Source organism: Podarcis vaucheri (genome assembly GCF_965113315.1).
Source record: "Podarcis vaucheri genome assembly, chromosome: 14".
Taxonomy (NCBI): Eukaryota; Metazoa; Chordata; class Lepidosauria; order Squamata; family Lacertidae; genus Podarcis; species Podarcis vaucheri.
Window position 1 is genome coordinate 32,861,101 of NC_138752.1, and position 20,767 is coordinate 32,881,867.

The 20,767-nt window shown below is 45.5% G+C and overlaps 1 protein-coding gene across 1 annotated transcript; it reads left to right on the forward strand.

The window, feature by feature from the left end:
* The first annotated feature begins 1,849 nt into the window (after window positions 1-1,849).
* Window positions 1,850-18,935, forward strand: SOX8 (SRY-box transcription factor 8). Its single transcript, XM_082199182.1, has 3 exons — window positions 1,850-2,621; window positions 14,739-14,977; window positions 17,447-18,935. The coding sequence occupies exons 1-3, from the start codon at window positions 2,188-2,190 to the stop codon at window positions 18,184-18,186; spliced, it is 1,413 nt and encodes a 470-aa protein (XP_082055308.1). The 5' UTR covers window positions 1,850-2,187; the 3' UTR covers window positions 18,187-18,935.
* The last annotated feature ends 1,832 nt before the right edge of the window (window positions 18,936-20,767 follow it).

Sequence of the window (20,767 nt, forward strand, 5' to 3'; positions counted from 1 at the left end):
AACAACAAGATGAGCCTGCTGGATTAGACCAGTGTCCCGTCTAGTCCAGCATCCTGTTCTCACAGTGGCCACCCAGATGTCTCTATGGGGAACCTGCAAGCAGGACCCAACCAAACACAAGAGCACTCTCTCCCCACTGCCAGTCATGGTAGACAAATCTGAGCAAGATGGAGCAATGAGATGACTTGCTATTGGGCAGTTTCCTGTGTTCCAACCTGTCAGTCTTTGGCTTGGAAATCTGGAGGCCCCATCAAAAGAAATCTGCAAGAAAATATCTCCAGGCAGAGGGGAAAGAGGAGGGGTGCAGTGAGCGTTTGCCTTTTCTTCAAATGGTGGATGTGACATTGGTGGAGGCAGGAGAAACGCCCTGCAAAGAGAAAGGCTGCTGAGCTGAACAGGGCGTGGGTGGGTGTGGGGAGGCAGATTGCCTAGCCAAGGAGGCAGCAGCCAGGTTCTTCTACCTGTCTCCCCCTCCCTTCCCAATACCAATTCTCCAAAAAAAGAGTAAAATTAAAATCTTAGACTGCAGGCTCTAGACCTTCGCTGTCACTTGCTTGGAAGTATATAACCTTAGAGGAGGCCCTTCCCAAAATTTAATCCCCCCACCCCACAATAATGGTCATAATAACTAATAACAGAGATAATTAACAACAGGAATTGTTTTGGGCATAATTCTGTGAGAGCGTGGCATACAAATAAACAAATGATCATTATTACCAATTATCAATAATAGCAGCGATAGTATTAACACCACTCGTTTTTGTTACTAATTTTTATTATTAATAACAATAGAAATATAAATTAAAACCATTAGTCGTCAACAACAATAAATGGTAATAGTAATTATTAATAGAGTATTAACAGAAATAACAATTCTTAACATCATTTAATTAATAACAACGATAATTATTAAATTTCGCTGCAAACAACAACCTGCTCCAGGTCCCTGTCTCCGAGGAGCTTACAGTCTGAATTGTAATAGAAGCCGAGGCAAGGATCCCAGAGTGCGCGATCCCATTGTATATGGCATTTTTAATATTAAAAAGTATATTTGTTTCTTGACTTGGGCTCTCTGAGGAGGAAATCAAATAAATAGATAAAATAAATATTTCGGAGAGGGCGGGGATCCATAGTCACAGTTCGCGACGATGAGACCAATTCCCAGCGGCGTCTATAAATAGTTACGTGGAACGTCCTGGCTCAGACGCAGTCTATCTCTGCATGCCGGCAGTTCGGCGGCGGCGGCGGCATCAACTGCAGTGGAGGAAAGCTACCGCCCTCTTGCCTTGCTGCTTGTGGGCTTCCCGGCAGCAGCATCTGCCCGGCCGCGGTGGGAAGCCAAACTTCGGCTGATGTTGCACGTACCTGGCAGGACTTCCCTCGGCTCCTTATGGTCCTCTAATAAGCTCCGCTGTGCGCAGTAAGGGTTATTCCCAGGTAACCGCGCACAGCCTCGCAGCCTGCTTTGTGTTCCAACTGAGGTCTGATCGGAGTTTAGTGTTTAAGCGATTAATTTAGGGTGGCTTTTTTGTGGGGGGGCGGAGCAGGAGATGCTGGAGAGAAATGTCCTCTGCATGACTGCCCCCACCACCCCGCCAGAGGGAAACGGTACTCAAGGGGTTAACGGGGAAAGGGCAGCAAAGAAAACCGTCCCGGTTACATTCAATGCAGTAAATACACTCATATTTGGAAAGCCAAAAAAAAAAAAAGGGCGGCTGCCTCTTTAAGAAGTCGGAAAGGGTCAAAGCCCCGCCCTCCTATGCAGATGAGACGGTCGGAGGCCGCCAATCGGAAGTGCGGGAGGGGAGGGGCTGCCTCGCCCCGCACTCAAAGAAAGTTGCTGGCCGGCTTCGCCGCTCGGCTTCTACTTGGCGACGTCGGTGGCTGCGAAGAGGACGCGTTTGGAGAGCTCCGCTTTTTGCGCACGGGAGAGTTTAGCGCACCGGGGGGACTTGCGCGTTTGGCGCTGCTGCGGCTGCCGATTCCGCTCCGGAGGCTCCTACTGCTGCTGCGGCGGCTGGCCCAGCGTCGCTTTTCGCCCGGCAGGCGGCTTGGCGTCGTGCGCCCGGCTGCCTCTCCATCGCGCGCTCCAGGCACCGTGCGCTCCCGACTGGCCCGTGCCTGGCTCCTGGGCCCCGCTGCTGGGGCGCCCCGCTCTTCCCGGCCGGCTCTACTCGCGCGCCGCCGATGCTGAACATGAGCGAGGAGCACTCCAAAGCCCTGGAGGCGCCGGGCAGCCCCGCGGGCACGGCCAGCTCCATGTCCCACGTGGACTCGGACTCGGACGCGCCGTCGTCGCCCGCTGGCTCGGAGGGGGTCCCGGGGGCGCCCTCGGCTTCTTCGCAGCGACCAGGCGGCGGCCCCAAAGGCGAGCCGGGCGACGTGGACGAGCGCTTCCCGGCGTGCATCCGCGACGCCGTCTCGCAGGTGCTGAAGGGCTACGACTGGAGCCTGGTGCCCATGCCCGTCCGCGGCAACGGGGCGCTGAAAGCCAAGCCGCACGTCAAGCGGCCCATGAACGCCTTCATGGTGTGGGCGCAGGCCGCCCGGCGGAAGCTGGCTGACCAGTACCCGCATCTGCACAACGCCGAGCTCAGCAAGACGCTCGGCAAGCTGTGGCGGTGAGTGGCCGGGCCGGGGCGCGCGGGGCTGGGCTGGGCGGACGGAGCGCAGCAGCCCGCGGTGGGGAGAGAGGTCGCGCCTGCCAGGGCAATACGCGCAGAGAAAGGAAAGGTGACGGCCAGGGACCTTTCACTTTAGAGTTAACGCGCCCCGATGGGAATGAATGGGAGTTACTTCCGAGGAATACGCTCAAGCAAATAGTGTGGGATTCCAGTCCGAAACAGATTAATGACAAATTAATTGTATTAGAACACCAGTGGGAGCATTTAAAAAAACAGGAGATTTTAAGATTGGGGTATCCTTCCCTTTTTTCGGGGGAGAAGTGTATGTTACATTTTTTGCTTTCCCCCAGCACTTGGGCTGCAGATCTCCAACCCATCTTAAAATCGTGTTACTTTTTGGTCCGCTATTGTATTTTAGCTTATCCCTCCCTCTTTTAGCAAAAGGTAGCCCAAGGTGCTCCAGTAAATATAATGCCATGGCAGAGTGGGTTTGAACCCTGTTCTCCCAGTTCCTACTCTGACACACTATTTCTTTATGCTTGCTGTAGTGTGGTTGGAAAACTTTTCAGACATTTAACGGCGTACGGGCAGTGTATGAATTTAAGTACATAAATTAAGACTTTATGGGTATTAAGGCCCCTTTGGAGAGATTAGATGGCGTTCAATTTCTCTCTCCCCAAACCTATCCTTAATGTAGATGGAGTAGGGTTCATTTGAACTCAATTTCATGTTTTTCTGGATCTCCAGGTTAGAAGAAGGTGAAACATAAACTGGGGGGGAGAGAAGGCATCTGAGCTTTTAAAAAAATTCCATCAAACCCAACTTATTTCTTCCCAATTAAAATTAGTAGAACTCCCCCCCCCCAGCATTTTGTGTAAAAAAAAAAAAATTAATTCCGTTGAAGTTTGTGCTGCTTGTAAGAGAGACTGATTAGGAACTGGGGGAAACGGACTGAAAAAAACAGGGAGGTCATAGGAGTCACTTTTTGTGGGCATTATGGAGTTAGTGATGTCTCTTCCCAAAGGAGCACTGTAAGAAACATTTCCTAACTATTCCCAAGTTTCGAATCACCTGGGGTGTCTCTTGCTGTTACAGTGGGGGGGCCAGTAGAGTCTCCAGCAGCTCTTCGGCTGATAAATCCCAAAGTCCGGGAACACCTGGTTGAAATCAAAGGCACAGGCAGCATAATGAGGGACAGCTGGTGGGGGGGGGGGAGAAAGAAACATCAAGGTTCAAATCAGGGACATTTCTGCTACTTGAAAGGCATGCACTTTAAACCTACCCACCACCAAAGCACCCCCAAATTTCCCCAAACTTCTCCAGGCTGCCTCTTCTGTTTTGGCAATTCTGATGGTTGCTGAGAGCAGCATGGATCTCAGTTGTGCCTCACTGCCTGGGTGGAAAAGCATGTGAGGTGTGCTACGCATTGCTTTCAAGGCCGCAGTGGCCTCCTAGCAACCTTGAAGCATCCAGCTGTCTGGTTGCGTGGGCGAAAATCCTACTTAGTTCCCCCCCCTTTCCTCCCAAACTTTTCTCTCCCAAAGCATTGCACACTTTGGAGGGCTATTCCCCCCCCCCAGTAAATGTGATATTATAAGGACACACTCCTCAGAGCTGTGAAGGGCCCACTATTCAAATATTCTCATTTTTCTTTAGAGGCTTTGGGAATTGGGTATGGTTTAGTTCAATGTACGGGTGCCCAATGGGTTATTTCTTGGCTCTGCCAGTTTTTCTCTTCCTGTTTCGGAAGGAATAGCTATCAATCTATTACTTATTTCCTATTATTATTTACTGTATTTAAAAATTCAAAACTTTAATTAGTGCCAGTAATGTGTGAACAGGATGCGGGCCAAACCCAGACTGGCTCATCTGGCTCAGTGCAGTCTGCCCTGACAGGCAGCTGCGCTCCAGGGTTTTGGGAAATACTCCTTTGCATTTTTAAAAGACCCATTTCATTGCCTCTTCATAAGGAATAGAAGAACGCCGTTTTCATGTCAAAAACAAGAGTCTCGTGGAACCTTCATAGGCTGAAATATTTCATCTGCAGGTCTGTGCCTGTAAAGCCTATGCCTAACAATTCTGTTGGTTTTTACAAGGTGCCACAGGAGTTTGTTTTGTCTCTTGGTTAGTGTCTATTTTCCTCTCAAGGCTGGTAGGGCTACCCTTGACACCTTTGTGGGTGTGAGAGTGAATCTGTTGACATTTCCATGTGATATTTTCAGACCAAGTCTACTTCTGTTAGGGTTTGCTCATAAGAGGCATTGGGTTGTTCCAAAGTCTGTGATTTGGAAAACGAAAATCATAGGAAGCGGACTTATATTGTTTCAGACTGTTTGGTCCACCTAGTTTAGTATTGTCTATGCTGTCAGGGGTTTCAGAAATAATTCCCTTCCAGCCCTACCTGGGGATTGAACCGAGGACCTTTTACATGAAAAACAGATACTTATCCACTGAGCTATGGCCGTTTCCCATTTGGACATTGGGTGTGTGGCAACAGGGTAAAGTTGTGTTAAAACTACTGCCTTTTCCTTCAGGCTCCTGGACCCTTGGTTAGAAATTGCAACACTTTTTTAAAAAAAAGGTTTTAATGATACCTTCATGTAACCAATTACCGTATTTTTCGCTCTATAAGACACACCAGACCACAAGACGCACCTAGTTTTGGGAGGAGGAGAACAAGAAAAAAAATATTCTGAATCTCAGAAGCCAGAACAGCAAGAGGGATCGCTGCGCAGTGAAAGCAACAATCCCTCTTGCTGTTTTGGCTTCTGGGTAGCTGCGCAGCCTGCATTTGCTCCATAAGACGCACAAACATTTCCCCTTACTTTTTTGGAGGGAAAAGTAAGTCTTATAGAGCAAAAAATACGGTACTTTGAAGGAATAACAAATATAAATCCTGAATAAAAAATGCAACTGGTACCACGTCCCAGTGCCACATTTTTTATTTTTAAAAAAACTTACTTGCATTATTATTAATGTAAATAATAAATTCACTATTCTTCAATGGTACTAGTACAGAGCAGTCCCAACTCTTTCCTTTCACTTTGAAGGGGTAAGGAAATGGGGGAGAAGGTCCCCCCACCCTGTTCCGTAGTCATTGATCTTAATGATAGTAGAATCATAAAATTGATCTAGTCCCACAATGCGTTCTCTCCACCATGTATAGCCCTGCAGGTTGTAATAATCAAATTGACTGTGCCGTATTTATTGCATGTGGTTTTAAGGCTGTGGCAAAGGGTCCAAAAGAAGTAGAATGCCTGCAGCCAGCAAATACATGAAGCGGCGGCGACTGACCTGGCCAGTCCTCGTGGAATATCAAACTGCATAGCAAAAATAAATCATTCCAGCGGTAACTGTTGACTTGGCTTCATCAGATTAGTGAACCACCTTTGCAATCTGCCAGCGCTTTCCTTCTAGATTACTTGCTCATGTTTTCTCAGTAGCTGCTGCAAAGAATGTAATTCGATAAGATGGTAATACTACAACATAGTACTTATACAGTCCATTTCAAGTGTGGTGCCTATATTATCTCTGCATTAATCTTTGCCACAGCTGCATAAGGTAGTCCAGTATTATTATTCCCATATTGCAGAAGCTGTGGCTGAGAGAATAGTGGCTTGCCCAAGAAATCTCCCTACTTGAGTTTATTATGACTCAAGTGAAATTTTATCAAGGGTTCTTCGTTGTGCACAGCTCATTCCTTTAACAATTGCCTGTGCTGTGAGCCCCACCAGACTGGCGATGCTGCAGCATGCTATTGACTCAACAGTAGTGCATTAGTGGTGGTTAAATATTGGACCATCCAAACGTCATTTTGCTGTAGCAGTAGCTCTGTGATGGCTCCCCAGTTTTATTGCACTCTTACACTATAGCGCAGCAAAAGCAGGAGACACGCCCCGAGACATTTGTGGCATAAAAAGTTACAGAATTTCAGGAGGAAGCTACAGAGTGTGTGCAGATTGGAAACACAGCAGTGCATCTGCCCCAAGACTTTTGCGCGCACAAACAGCATTGAAAGTGCGATCACATGCAGTTTAACTGGCCTAGTGTCATCGATGTTAAATGAAAAGGACATCTGTCTGCATTTGATGCATGTTCTGGGCACTGTTTCTGGAATAGTTGCATGATCAACATATGTGTTTGGAGTCTGGTATAAGAGGTGGAGGGGATACCATGAGTCATTTAGTCCAGCCCCGTTTCATAAGGCTGGAAATCTATAACATCATTGTCAGAAGCTAACCCTTTTTGTCCTTGGAAGCTAACCCTTGATTTTTGCCTTTCTCCGAGCTGTTCTGCTTAATATTCCCTCTGAGGCTAAAGCTCCCCTTACATCAAAGTAGGTACCAAAGAATATAATGGAGCCAGTCTACAAGCATATATTCCTGAGGGATAGCTCGGTTGGTAGAGCAAGAAACTCTTAATCCCAGGGTTGTGGGTTCAAGTCCCATATTTGGTGCAGTTTCCTGCAGATCCCTGCAGTTAGAGTAGATTATCCTCTTGGTCCCTTCCAGTTCTATGAATAAGGTCACCATGCACACCTATCTCCCCAAAAGGGACATGCTGCCACTCCTTGTTTTAGGATTTAGTCACTCATCGGATGGGATGTGTATGTAAATGGATCATCCCACTTCTGATACCACATACGACTTTCCCTTCAGTTTTGACACGGGATGGTTCCCAGTGGAGCTGGTTTGCACCTTGGCTGTCAGTAAGCAAGGCATCCAGTCATTTTTACCTAAGTGCATGTGAATTATTGGCCTCTGTTTCCAGGATGCCTTTAAAATACTCCTTGTCAACAAGTTGGGAAGTTTGACTTAGTGACCTAGAGCAGCCAAGTGCACTGATGCACCCGATCAACTTGATAGCCTTATTATTTTAGCTCTTTTTTAAAATAACAACAACAAGAAGATTGCTCAGAGTAGGATGGTCACAGCTGAAAGCAATGCAACACACCCCTGGAGCTTTAGGGAGTAGCCTCTTAGTGTCTCTCCTATTCGACCAGCTGGATTTGCATGGATGCGTTTATGCAATGCTTGGCTACAATGTGCTCTGACGTATAATGAGTTTAAAACCTTTGCGGAATAGTTGTGTGTGCTCAATCCAGAACCGAAAAGATGCAGTGTTAAGGTTGGTGGCAAAATACTACATAAAAGTGCCATCTGATGCAAGTTTGCTCGGAAGGCGTACATTGTTAAAGAGCTGAGTTCAGTGGGGCCTCTTTCCTAGGACTGCAGTTTCAGTATGTTCCCAGTAAGCACATGTACCTGAACATAGGCTGCATGTGTGTCTGTGTGCATGCACACACACTCTGTAAAGGGAGTGGCCACAAATGGAGAAGCCACAGTATTGAAACCCGCTCTTTCCTGTTCAAAGCACCAATAATGTGTGTGTCCAAAGGCTTATGCACAGTCCGTGTTTATAGCAAAGGGTTTGGAGTTGTCATGCCTCTGTTCACATCCCTGTTCAGTACTGCAGCTCAGAGGCTGATGGTGGACTGGTCACTCTCTCAGCCTAGCTTATGGTACAGAAGATAGAGCGACCAGGATGCTATTGCACACTGCCCCATGATAGCCGCAGACAATGTGAAAGAGTATATTAAATATTCCCACACTGCAAATGGACCTTACTCCCGGGTAAATGAATCTAGGATCGCGGCCTCATTCTCATGGAATCAGGAAGAAAAGTAATATTTGGATGGAAAGGACAAAAATTGAGTACTGTTCCTCTTAGATCGGAACTGGGCAGAAAGTAGATCAGGGTCTGTTGGTTGAACTGGGGTGAACTGAAGATGTGAAGGATTTCTGGCTCCCAGGGAATAGACCATAGGTTAGTTGTAGATCTCCCTTGCATGCAGAAGGTGTCAGGTTCAATCTCTGGCATCTCTAGGTAGAGCTGTGAGATACTCGCTGTCTAAAAACCTTGGGCAGCTGCTGCCAGTCAGTGTAGACAATACTGAGCTAGATGAACAGAGGGTGTGACTTGGTATTAGGCAGTTTCCTATCCATCTTAATATTTTCTAATTGTTTAAACAATGGCAACCACAGAGTTACTCTTCTCTTAAACTATACTGCTGAAATGATGAAAGCTGTATATGTTCAGTAGGAATGGCTTTTTGGTTTGGGAGGAATGTGAGCACAGGTCAGTTTTGGTTCTCAAAACCGAATTCCTGTGCTCAGAATTCTTTTAATCTCAGTAAATGTCTTGTACCTCTGGCTCCAGTTGATAGAGCTCTGGGTTCTAGCAAAACACTCAGAGTAGCTCCTGCAAGCATAAAGTCTGCTCACTCCTGCTATAAGGTATTAAAGTGTAGCCAGGGAAAGCTCTCAACGTGCGCTCTTTTTTGTTTTTGTGTTTGCAGTTTAATCTCGACCATATCCAAGGTGAAATCTGTGCCTTTGAACATTGCTGTGAATCTTTGCCGCTCCCTGTAGAACCTGAAACAGCACTCCTGCTTCTGCTCCCAGGTTAATTTAATCGGTGAGGCGGTTGCCACATTGAACTTTTCTGCCCCTGGCACCAAAACCTCTTATGCTGCCAGCTGCGACTATTTGTAATCTATTGGCAGCAGTCTGCAGTCCAGTGAAATTGACTGATAATTAATGGTCACTTCTAGCATCAGTAGCTCCTGGGGTGTATGACTTACTCGCTAAAGCAATTTGCAGTGGCTTAACTTTTCCTCTTCCAGTTTGCAACCCACCCCCCTTTGAATGAAGAGAGTCTGTTTTTAACCTTCCGCTGATCCCAAATGAAAAACAAAATTTTGGTCGAGTGCCAAACATGTCAAGGTCCCTCTAGAAGAACCGAATTATTTCCCGAGGCTTGGGAGCCTGGAGCCTTTCGGCTGCTGCAATCGTCTCTCATAACAGGAACCATTTCTTTGTTTTTTGTTCTGCACACAGTTGTGTTTCTGTGCATCCAGGTGAATCTCAAGCCAATCTTCTGGGACAGTGGGGACCTGCTCCCCAAACTAGGGAATGTCCAGTATCCCAGTAACTGATTAGTGTTATCCAAGGACGCCAGAATGTAGGAGCAGAAATTGCTCTTTGTAAACAGAGCAGAGCACAGGAAAGGATTTGAGAGGGGGATATGGGAGGTTTGTTTGGCTCCTGGTGTTGGGGTGTGCGGTTTGAGATTTCCACTCCATCTTACTTCTTCTTTTTCTCCAGTTTAAAAGCAGTGGCGGCACCAGAAAAAAATTCTTGGAGGGCACAGAAAAGGGCAAATTATATTTCCAGGTGGGTGAGAGAGAAAAATGACGGCTTATGTCAGTGACAGGAGTTCAGCATTCAGGACACTTTCCCCTCTGCCCCCTTTGGGCTCCCCCTGTGTTTTAAGGTGGCAGAAGCTCTAGGGCACGGCATCTGCTTTGCACACAAAAGAACCCAAATTCAATCTCCAGCAGCATCCCCAGGGAGGGCTGGGAATGTCCATGTGCCTGAATCCTTGGAGCGCTGCTGCCAGGCACTGTAAAGGTAAAGGGACCCCTGACCATTAGGTCCAGTCGTGGCCGACTCTGGGATTGTGGCACTCATCTCGCTTTATTGGCCGAGGGAGCCGGCGTACAGCTTCCGGGTCATGTGGCCAGCAGGACTAAGCCGCTTCTGGCGAACAAGAGCAGTGCACAGAAACGCCGTTTACCTTCCCGCCGGAGCGGTACCTATTTATCTACTTGCACTTTGATGTGCTTTCGAACTGCTAGGTTGGCAGGAGCATGGACCGAGCAACGGGAGCTCACCCCGTCACAGGGATTTGAACCGCCGACCTTCTGATCGGCAAGCCCAAGGCTCTGTGGTTTAACCCACAGCGCCACCCGCGTCCCTGCCAGGCGCTGTAGACAGTACTAAATTGGATGGACTAGCAGTCTGACTCTGTATAAGGCAGCTTGTTCTGTTCCTTGAAAAGATAAAAATTGCCGGCCTCTCACAACTGTGGGAAATGGCTTTTGCTGCAGAGAACTTGATTTTCGAAAGAAGACCAGGCCAACTCTACAATCCTATGATTCTCTTGCCCGTCCTCCCTTTTGGTAGTAGCCAGTTGCCAGTGAAAACAGCAAGTCTATTGAGCCCCTGGATCTGATGTGATGTGGCGCATTTGGCTGGATGAGGATTGCCGGTTGTGTAAGCACGAATTTAAATTGCTCGTGGGTTTGTGGTGCTTTAGAAATAACGAGTGACGTACAAGATTAGTCGTACTTGGAGCTAGACCCATTGAAATGAATGGAGTTAAGTAAGTTTAGTTTATTGATTTGGGTGGTCTGACTTAGCTGGATATCATGCAAATGTCTGTTTGGGCTCATATTATTTAGCAGTATCTTCCCTTTGTTTAAGCCTTTCATAGTTAAATGGAATTTTCCCGTATAAACATATGGAAATTAAATGTGTTAAATATGCTTTGCCTGTTACCTTTTATTTGTCTCTTGCAAATATTATCAAGTAGTTTCCTGGAAAGATTTGCAAAAAATAAAAATAAATGGACGTTGCTAACTTAAGTTCAGTACAACTTGGTTAGGTATAACCCTTGGTGTTCGCTAAGAGCTAATAGTGTTCTAACAGTGCAGTGCTATGCACATGCACATACCTGGGAATAAGTCTGGTTGAAAGCAGTGAGCTTTACTTCTGAGTAGTGATACCTAAGATTGTGCTGGGTGAACTTTGTGGTTCAGGGTCCATGTTTTCCCGTGCATTGTTAAAAGTTCTATGGATCAAAAATATGGTAGAATACGCAGGAGAGAGATACCTGTGCATATGGGGGGAGAAGGGGGTACAAGGACAGGAAAATGCTAGCAGGTGCAAAGGAAGGGCTTTAAAAATCATCATCATCATCATCATCATCATTTGTTCAAGCTGACCATTACAGTAGTACCTCAGGTTAAGTATTTAATTCATTCCAGTGGTCCATTCTTAACCTGAAACTGTTCTTAACCTGAAGCACCACTTTAGCTAATGGGGCCTCCTGCTGCTGCCACACCGCCGGAGCACGATTTCTGTTCTCATCCTGAAGCAAAGTTCTTAACCCCAGGTACTATTTCTGGGTTAGCGGAGTCTGTAACCTGAAGCGTATGTAACCTGAAGCATATGTAACCCGAGGTACCACTGTATTTAGTTTGCAAGTCCTCTTGTCAGCTAAGAGAGTATTAGAGACTTTGAAATGGTGTAAGCCTCCTATATGGAACAGACGAGTGTGTATGGAGAACAAATGCAGGAGAGCTGCAATGATAAAATTAAAACTCAGGCTGCAACGATAAAATTAAAACTCAGGGGATGGAGGAAGGTGGTGGCTGTTGTAATCTGGTTTGTGTTGGTGCTTAAATATGCATGTCCCAAACTCACCCTTTTCACTGCTCTAGGATAACATTTTGGTATAGCTACTTTGCTTTTTCCTTCTTCCTCAGATCCTACCCCAAAGTGTTTCTCCCCCACCCCTCTGCCTTCATCTCTCTGTAATCTCTCCTCCTGGAGTCTGGAGGGAAGGCTAAGGACTCTCAAAAACGAAACCTTGGGTTCCTCTCTGACTCACGGCTCCCAGCCGCTGAATGCAAATCTTTTTTCACAAACTGCGCAGCCGAACAGTGTGATTGATAAACTGCTTAATGCCACCACAGCAACAGCGATTTTAAATTGAAGTTACCTGCCAGACCCACAAGGGCAGCTTATGAGGGAGGACAGTATATGGGTCCCATTTTTCCCTGTAAAAAGGTGAGGGTCAAACCAACAGCTACAACATGGGAGTGCAAGCAAGGCTGTGTAGTGATCAGGATCTGATACATTTTGATTGTATTGGTTTAAGTGGAAACACTAGAGTAGAAGTCTTTTTTTATGAAGTATCAGTTGGCAGTAATAGCAATAGGAATAATAAAGATATAGCAGTCCACCCGCTGAGGTTTTCTCCTTAGTAAATGCTACTTAAGTTTATTTATATGCTGATTTCCCACAAGCATTCAGTAGGACTCGTGGTTCCAAATAAGTGCAACAGATTGTATTTTGACTGTGGGATCCTATACATGTCTACTCAAAGGTAGATTTAATTGAGTCCCATGTAGCTTTCTTCATGCTAAATGGATTTAGGATTGCAACCTGAACAAGTTTACACTGAAATTGCGCTCGTTTTCTCTGCCTGGAAACTTTGCTTGATGGATATAAAATTATGTAAAATGAGAAGGGTAGAGTGACTAGAGAAGAAAAACCAACATTTTGTATAGTGTTGTGGTTCAGGATTTCTGAAACTTGTAACAAAGATTAAAGAATGCATTCCAAAGATTTGTAAATACTCGAAAGATTCGCCTGTAAAATAATGTTTAACTTGGGTATTGTTCGTTGCAGTGATGGGAAATCTGATCTGTTATATGCAACTGGTAGGAGCTGTATATAATTTCATTAAACCCTTTTTAATGGAAAACTGGATTCTGTTCAGGAGCAGAAAGTCGCTGTTGAGTTCCAAATTATACGTGGTTATTTATATAGATAATTGCTATACTGCTGTTTGCGCAGACAAAAATAATTTTAAAAATCATAAATTAACACATGTAGCAAATCAGTAAAGAATATTTACTGATAGCAAGAGCAGGACTGATCAGTGTCTCCTCCTTCAAAAGCACGCTGGAAACAATGTGTCAACCAACCACCTGAAACCATAAAGAGGTTGCCCCCCCCACCAGACCCAGGTCCTACCTTAGAAGGGAGTTCAAACACAACGAGCCACCACTGGAAAGGCCATGCCTTCATGCCATGTTCATCATACTGAGGAGGAATCCTCAGAAGGGTCTCATGAACTGAAGGCAGAATTCAGCTGAAGCTGAACATTCAAGTCTTACAAATTTCACTTGAGAGTAAAGCAGAATGTCAAAGCTCTCCAACTGGAATTTTCTGCTTTGGCTGGTGTTTTCAAAGTTTCTATATAGTCCTATACACATTTATCTGAAAATAAACCTTGAACGTAACAGGATTAAACATGCATAGTATTGTTCTGTTCTAAGTTACTTTGTAATATCAGTTAAACATCTAATTTTTTAATTTTTGAAAAATCTTACTAAAACACATGACAACAATTTCCTGTTAAATATGAAGCCCATGCTGTGGTGTGATATCTGGGAATGTGGAAGAAATTCAGTCCAATCTGCAATTAAATGCAAACCTACCTAATTTGCACTTTTCTGAAACAGCCGTCCTTCAAAATTCGTATTGGGGGGAATTGTATTGCAAAAATACATATATTAAGCAGAATTGCATGCAAACATGTACATGGGGGGGGGATGCACTAAAATGATGAATTTTCATGAAGATTTTTTTAAAAAAGAAAAATTGCAAACTGATGTGGAAAATTGAATTTAAGACTGGAAAAATGAAGTTGTAGCATTCTCCAGTAAGAGAAATGCTCTCTTTACTTGCACTGGGGCAGAAGTGTGACCTTTGACTTGGCTTTCCAGACCAGCACACTTGAGACATATATTGCATAAAGCAGGGGTCAGCAAACTTTTTCAGCAGGGGGCCGGTCCACTGTCCCTCAGACCTTGTGGGAGGCCGGACTCTATTTTTTTAGGTGGGGGGGGGGAATGAATGAATTCCTATGCCCCACAAATAATCCAGAGATGCATTTTCAATAAAAGCACACATTCTACTCATGTAAAAACACGCTGATTCCCGGACCGTCCGCGGGCCAGATTTAGAAGGCAATTGGGCCAGATCCGCCCCCCCGGGCCTTAGTTTGCCTAGCCATGGCGTAAAGAGATTGTTGTTTAGCCGTTTAGCCGTGTCTGACTCTTTGTGACCCCATGGACCAGAGCACGCCAATCACTCCTGTCTTCCACTGCGTCCTGCAGTTTGGTCAAACTCATGCTGGTAGCTTCGAGAACGAGAAGCTCTCGAAGTAAAGAGATTAGATTGCAGTAATCTACCGTATTTTTTGCACCATAACACTCACTTTTTTCCTCCCAAAAAGTAAGGGGAAGGGGAAATGTCTGTGCGTGTAATGGAGGGAATGCCTACGGGTGGCATGCCTACGGATTTTCCTCCTCTAAAAACTACGTGTGTGTTATGGTCGGGTGCGTGCTATAGAGCGAAAAATACGGTAGTTTTTGAACGGAAGCAATGATTTTGATCTCTTTTTTCTCTCCAAAAGTTTGCTAAGTGAAAGTGAGAAGCGTCCCTTTGTCGAAGAAGCCGAGCGCTTGCGAGTCCAGCACAAGAAGGACCACCCAGACTATAAATATCAGCCACGCAGGAGGAAAAGCGTCAAGGCAGGCCAAAGCGATTCTGATTCGGGAGCTGAACTGAGTCATCACAGTGGGAACCAGATCTACAAAGCAGACACTGGTCTGGGATCCATGAGCGAAACTCACCACCACAGTGACCACGCAGGTAAGGAAAGGGGAGGGCGACAGATTTATAATGGGAAACACCGAGGGGGCTGCAAAAGTCACTCAAGGTGTAATTGTTCACAATGTATAACAGTGTAACAACTTATAGACACAATGCTAAAATGTAGTATATATTTAATAAATGAAATGTGCCATTTCACCCTTTTTCAAATGCTCTTCCCAGTTGCCAAGCAATTAAGTCACATCTACCGCATACATTTAAAGCAAATAGCTTTTCTAAAAGAATCCTGGGAACTGTAGTTTAAGCGGACTGGCAATTGTAACCCTCAGAAGGGTAATCTACAGTTCCCAGGATTATTGGGGAGGGAGTGCCTTGACCTTTTAGAGCGGTAGCGCAGTGCAGTGCTTTCAGTGTCTGGTGTGGCTGTGTCCTTGGAGAAAACAGCATCTATATGCAATGACAGGGCGCAGTTTCTTTAAAAGGGAAGGGATCTAGCTACGGGTTAGAGCATCATCTTTGGCTCAATCCCCAGCATCTTCAGATTGGACCAGGAACCTTTTGGGTAATATTTGGGCTCACCTGTTTCCCCTTTGTCAGTGAACAAGGGGAGAGCCCAGCCCATTGCCCACTCTTACTTCTGCACTCCTGTCTCTTGCCCAACACTTCCTTGCAAAAAAAACCCCCACAGGGATTCCCTTCACAGCTATCCGTTCTTTGCTTCTGTTCCTACTTAGTGGCGCCGTCGGTGCAGCTCTTTGAGCAAATATCCAGGGTGCCTCTTGGCAGAATGAGAAGGAGGGTCCCCCAAGGCAGCAAAGTGAGACTTGACCACATCCTGGATCAGGATGAAGGAGGCTCATCTAGTCCAGCATCCTGGTCTCACAGCGGCCAACCAGATGTCCCACTGGGAAGCCATCTGCAAGGATGGGGAACCTGGAGCCCTCCAGATGTTATTGGATTCCAACTCTCATTGTCCCAGGGCTGTCAGATATTTTTGCTGAAAACCATCAGTCATCACAAAAATTACAAATAGTTACATTGCGAAGTACGTTTTCGCACGCACCAGTGGTTCCCCATGTCATGCAGTAAAATCTCCTGTGGTATGTTGGGCTGCTAAGACAGGCACAGAAGCCTTGCATAATTTTCTCCCATTTATCAGCAGGCAACATATTTTTTTCCATAATATTCTGAACAGGGAAACTCTCTGAAAAATCCCTTGGAGAAATCACTTCCTGGAGAATTGTGTGGGGAGCGATAAAATTCTCACTGAAGAATAGTTTCCACCTCTTCCTGGCCGCAAGTAACATCAGTGCTGATGGATAGATATTCTGACATGTCTTCCATCTAAATATGGAGGAGACATAGTTTGAAATCTCAAGGTTGTGGGTGCCTTCCGTGTTGCATCAACCAATAATTAAACAGAAATAATCTGGAAGGCCATAATCAAATTTCACAGAATAATAATAAATTAAGTTGCATAGTTTGGAGATGATTCTATTGGCTGAGGTTGGTGGGAGCTGGAGTGTGACAACATCTGGGAAGATGGGAAAGTTTGCCCACCCTAATCTAAAGCCGCCGCCCCCCCGAATCCAGCATCTAAAATTACCCAACCATACCACTGCCCACTCCAAACTTAATCATGTATCAAATATCTACCCTGCCTTTCCAAAGGAGCCCAGGGTGACAAACATCAAAATGTTAAAACAATACATAAACATACTTAAAATGTGTAAAAGCCAGCTAATTTTTTTCCAAAGCAATTAAAGAAAAACATTTCAAAACATTTAGAGCATCTAAAAGTGTTTCAAAGTGATCACATACCCTCAAAGTTACTGGCCAGTATATGTCAGCCATCGGATGCCTGAGTAATACGGTACTTGCCAGAGCATCAGAGCTTACCCCAGGAATCTTGTCTCGATGCTGAGCCCAGGGAAGTGTGCTTGTTCTCTCATTTGGAGGAGTGTGTGCGCTTCCATATCTATGGAGAACTTTTACATGTGACTGCCCCATTCATTGCAGTGAAAGAAAAAGACGACCACAAACCAGCGTAACTCTGCATTTCAGCATCTGCATTCCATGCAGGGCCCACTCCTTTGCAGCGCTACTTAAAGAGGGTCTTTGGTAGCAAGGAGAAATTTTAGATCAGCAAAATGGGGGAGAAGGTTGACGTTTGGCAGTCCCAACTCAAGCCTTCACTACAACTGCTTTTAAGCTAAGGCAAGAAATCAGATTGTGGATCTCTAATTTGTCTGGCTTGACCCCTCAGTCAACCAGCTAACCCCCTCGATGGAAGCTGTAGACCAAACATCTGGAGGGTACCATATTTGGGCACTGGTTGGTATAGACCAGAGTGGGGAACCTCCAGATGTTTCTGAATTCCCAAGATTCTGTGTGATCCCTGTTTTCCTTTGGGTCCGATGTTGGCGCTAAGGGACCACTACCCCAAGATGCTTGAAACGGCTTGTTCTGAACAGTGCTCACATGGCTTGAAATGTTCTTTGTCTCCAGGGCAGACCCACGGGCCCCCTACCCCGCCCACCACCCCCAAGACGGACCTCCACCACGGGGGCAAGCAGGAGATGAAGCACGAGGGGCGCCGCCTAGTTGAGAGCGGCCGGCAGAACATCGATTTCAGCAACGTCGACATCTCTGAGCTGAGCAGCGAGGTGATCAACAACATGGAGACCTTTGACGTCCACGAGTTTGACCAGTACTTGCCACTCAACGGCCACTCTGCCATGCCGCCTGACCATGGGCAGAACTCTGCGGCAGGGTCTTACGGGCCCGCCTACCCCCACCCGACCGGCGGCAGCGGGGCTGGAGCCCCCCAGGTTTGGACTCACAAGAGCCCTCCCGCCACCTCGCCTCCCTCCAACGAAAGTGGGCAGCAGAGGCCCCACATCAAGACAGAGCAGCTGAGCCCTAGCCACTACAGTGAGCAGTCCCACAGCTCCCCGACTCACTCCGACTACGGCTCCTACACTGCCCAGGCGTGCGCCACTACTGTGTCCTCGGCCACGGCCACAGCCTCTTTCTCCAGTTCCCAGTGCGACTACACAGATCTCCAAAGCTCCAACTACTACAACCCATACCCTGGCTACGCTTCCAGCCTCTATCAGTACCCATACTTCCACTCCTCGCGCCGGCCGTATGCCACCCCGATCCTCAACAGCTTGTCCATCCCTCCCTCGCACAGCCCCACCGCGAACTGGGACCAGCCGGTCTACACAACTCTGACAAGGCCTTGAGAAGGACGGAAGGAGTTGTTGAAGACCTGAGGTCTTCCCTGGACCCCCTACCCCCCCAAAAAGTATGCACTACACAAGTTCAGAAATGGAATGAAGAAGGCGCAGCCCGTGAAAGGAGCACCCCCATTTTCCCGTCCCAAGTGCCTCCTGTTCTTCTATAATGACTTGGCCATCTGCTCCAAAATCCTTTTGAAAAGTTTCCAGAAGACAAGAGTTCTATTTTCTCTATTAATAATAATAATTAATAATAATTAATAAAGCATCTGGACTGATGGTTTCCTTTGAATACATGAAGGACAGTATATTCTAACTCCTCTGTGAGGACTTAAAAGAGAAGTGCCACAATTCGTACGCAGGACAGTGCAAAGTTAACAAGGAGACGACAAAGGCATTCCGGGGTCTATTGCAATGTGAGGATGAGTCGGCCTTGGCGCACAGAACCCACCTAGATTTTAAAAATCCTAATCATTTAATAATATTGAGGGACCACTTGAGAATTTTTTGGTTACCTACCAACCAACTAATGTCAGAATTCCTTTGATTTGTAATCGAGAGTTCTTCTAAGCAAGGTTTGGCTGTAATTAACATTTTTGTTCAGAAGCTTAAAAAAAAGTATGTTAAGCTCAGAAAAAAGTGTCTTTTTGTCATTGTTTTGGGGTAAATCTGTTAAATATGTATTTATGTTCTGTGTAATTTTGTCTTTTTTTAATTAATGAAGTAATTCTGTGCAAGGAGTAGATTTTATTTTTTTTAAAGAGATTTTAAGGAGCATAAACTAGTGGAGAAAATATGGTTTTCTTGCTCCTTAAAAAGAAGGTGGTGCAGTGCTTTGGTTCAGCCAGTCTTAAAAGCAAATCTGAAATGCTTCTCAAAATAATTAAAGTGGTTATGGAAGGATATTATGGAAGGGAAGTGATGGATTAGTTTTCAGGGGGAGCAGGGAGAAAAAGAATCCTTACTGATGGTATTTCCTTATGATTTGTTGAGTTATTATAACATTGATACTAAGTTATAAATAACATATATATTTACTTCTGACCACGTCGGACCAGAAATGAGGTCCATCAAGTCTAGGATTCTATTAATGAAAGAAACTAGCCAGCTGTTGCTGGGAGCTGTGGGATTCCTCCTAAACACCTATTCTTGGGTTGGACTCGATGACCCTAAGGTCCCTTCTACAGGTCTATGATTCTAATTAACAGGTAGACTTTTTCTGATTATGGTGCTTCTCTTTTGCCATTGGGGCTTATAGTCCCTGAGAGCTCCAGCCTTCCATGAATTGGTCGCTATCTTTTCCTGTCCCCCAAAAGCCACTGAGGTTCATGGCAGTACCCTCTCCACCTCATGAGGTTGAGAACCCTAAAAAGGCAATTATCGGTTGTATGAAGGAGCACTGAGCCTATTGCCAATGGGATCCAAAGGAAGGTAACCCCCTCCCCAAGGTCCAGTATTATGGGAGAGGGAGGCAAACTCCATAGGACTGGTCCTGGAATGATCAACAATTGTGTCTCGAGAGTCTCTTAAAACAAAAATATTGACAGGGTTTAACCAGTTCCTAGTTATGGTTTTTCATGCCTATTCCTTCCTGGAAATGGTTAAAAATAGGCCCAATGTTAATTTGGAAGAGCTCCCTTCTCTCTCCAGCGAGGCTACTTCAGTATGAATGTGGAAAAAGGAAAATGGCAATAAGCGTACCCTCCCCATGCCAATTAGTTTCAACACATTAAATTAAATTTGAAGGCATCATTGGATTTTGGGACTGTGCTTGGGAGCACAGCTTGTTCTTGAGAAATTACATTTTAAGCAGAAGTTACGGATTGAGTTTCACTTTAATGTTGCCTATTTAGGGACCAGATGTCATCCTTCAAAGCTGTGAAAATAAAAACATTCTCCACTATATTTTGGTTAGTTTTTTAGATGTAGACTAATATTTCGTTGATGTTTTGTTCCATTGTATGCTGAGCATATAATAACCACCCAACTCTAATGGTAACGTTGTGCCTTTTAAAAGAAAACTTTATAAATCTTTAAAACTTTCAGAGGTTATCTTATCTTTTCTACGTTTTCATATTCTTGGGGTTTTTTGTTTTTGTTTCCGTTTTGCTGAAAGGTGTTTCTTCCTTCCTTCTTTCTTTCTTTTTTGCATATTGCCTTTTGGGAATTTGGGGGGAGGTGGGAGAACAAAGTGGGGAGGGGCAGCAGCGGCTCCTTATGCAATCTATTTTTCTGTAAAGTTTGAAGGTCGTCTGTTGTTATCTGTTCTGTTCACTAGCTTTTGACTAAGTACTGCTAACTTTTGTACAGGTCCATTTGATAAAATTAAAAAAAAAATGCCTTTTATCCAGCAGTCGCTGATATATTCATTGAAAAAAGATATCCGTTTGTGCATGGCACGTTCCCATGGGAATAGGGAATGAAAGGCTGTTCTAACCCCCCCCAAGCACTGTGGGGTGCTCTTTCCATTTAAATGGGGTGCAAGGTAACCCTTGGGTGACAGGGCTGTCTTCTGAGGTCGCTCATTGGGTCATAGATTGACACTAAGGTTTAATTGCCATTTCTGGCATACATTCCAGATTACGCT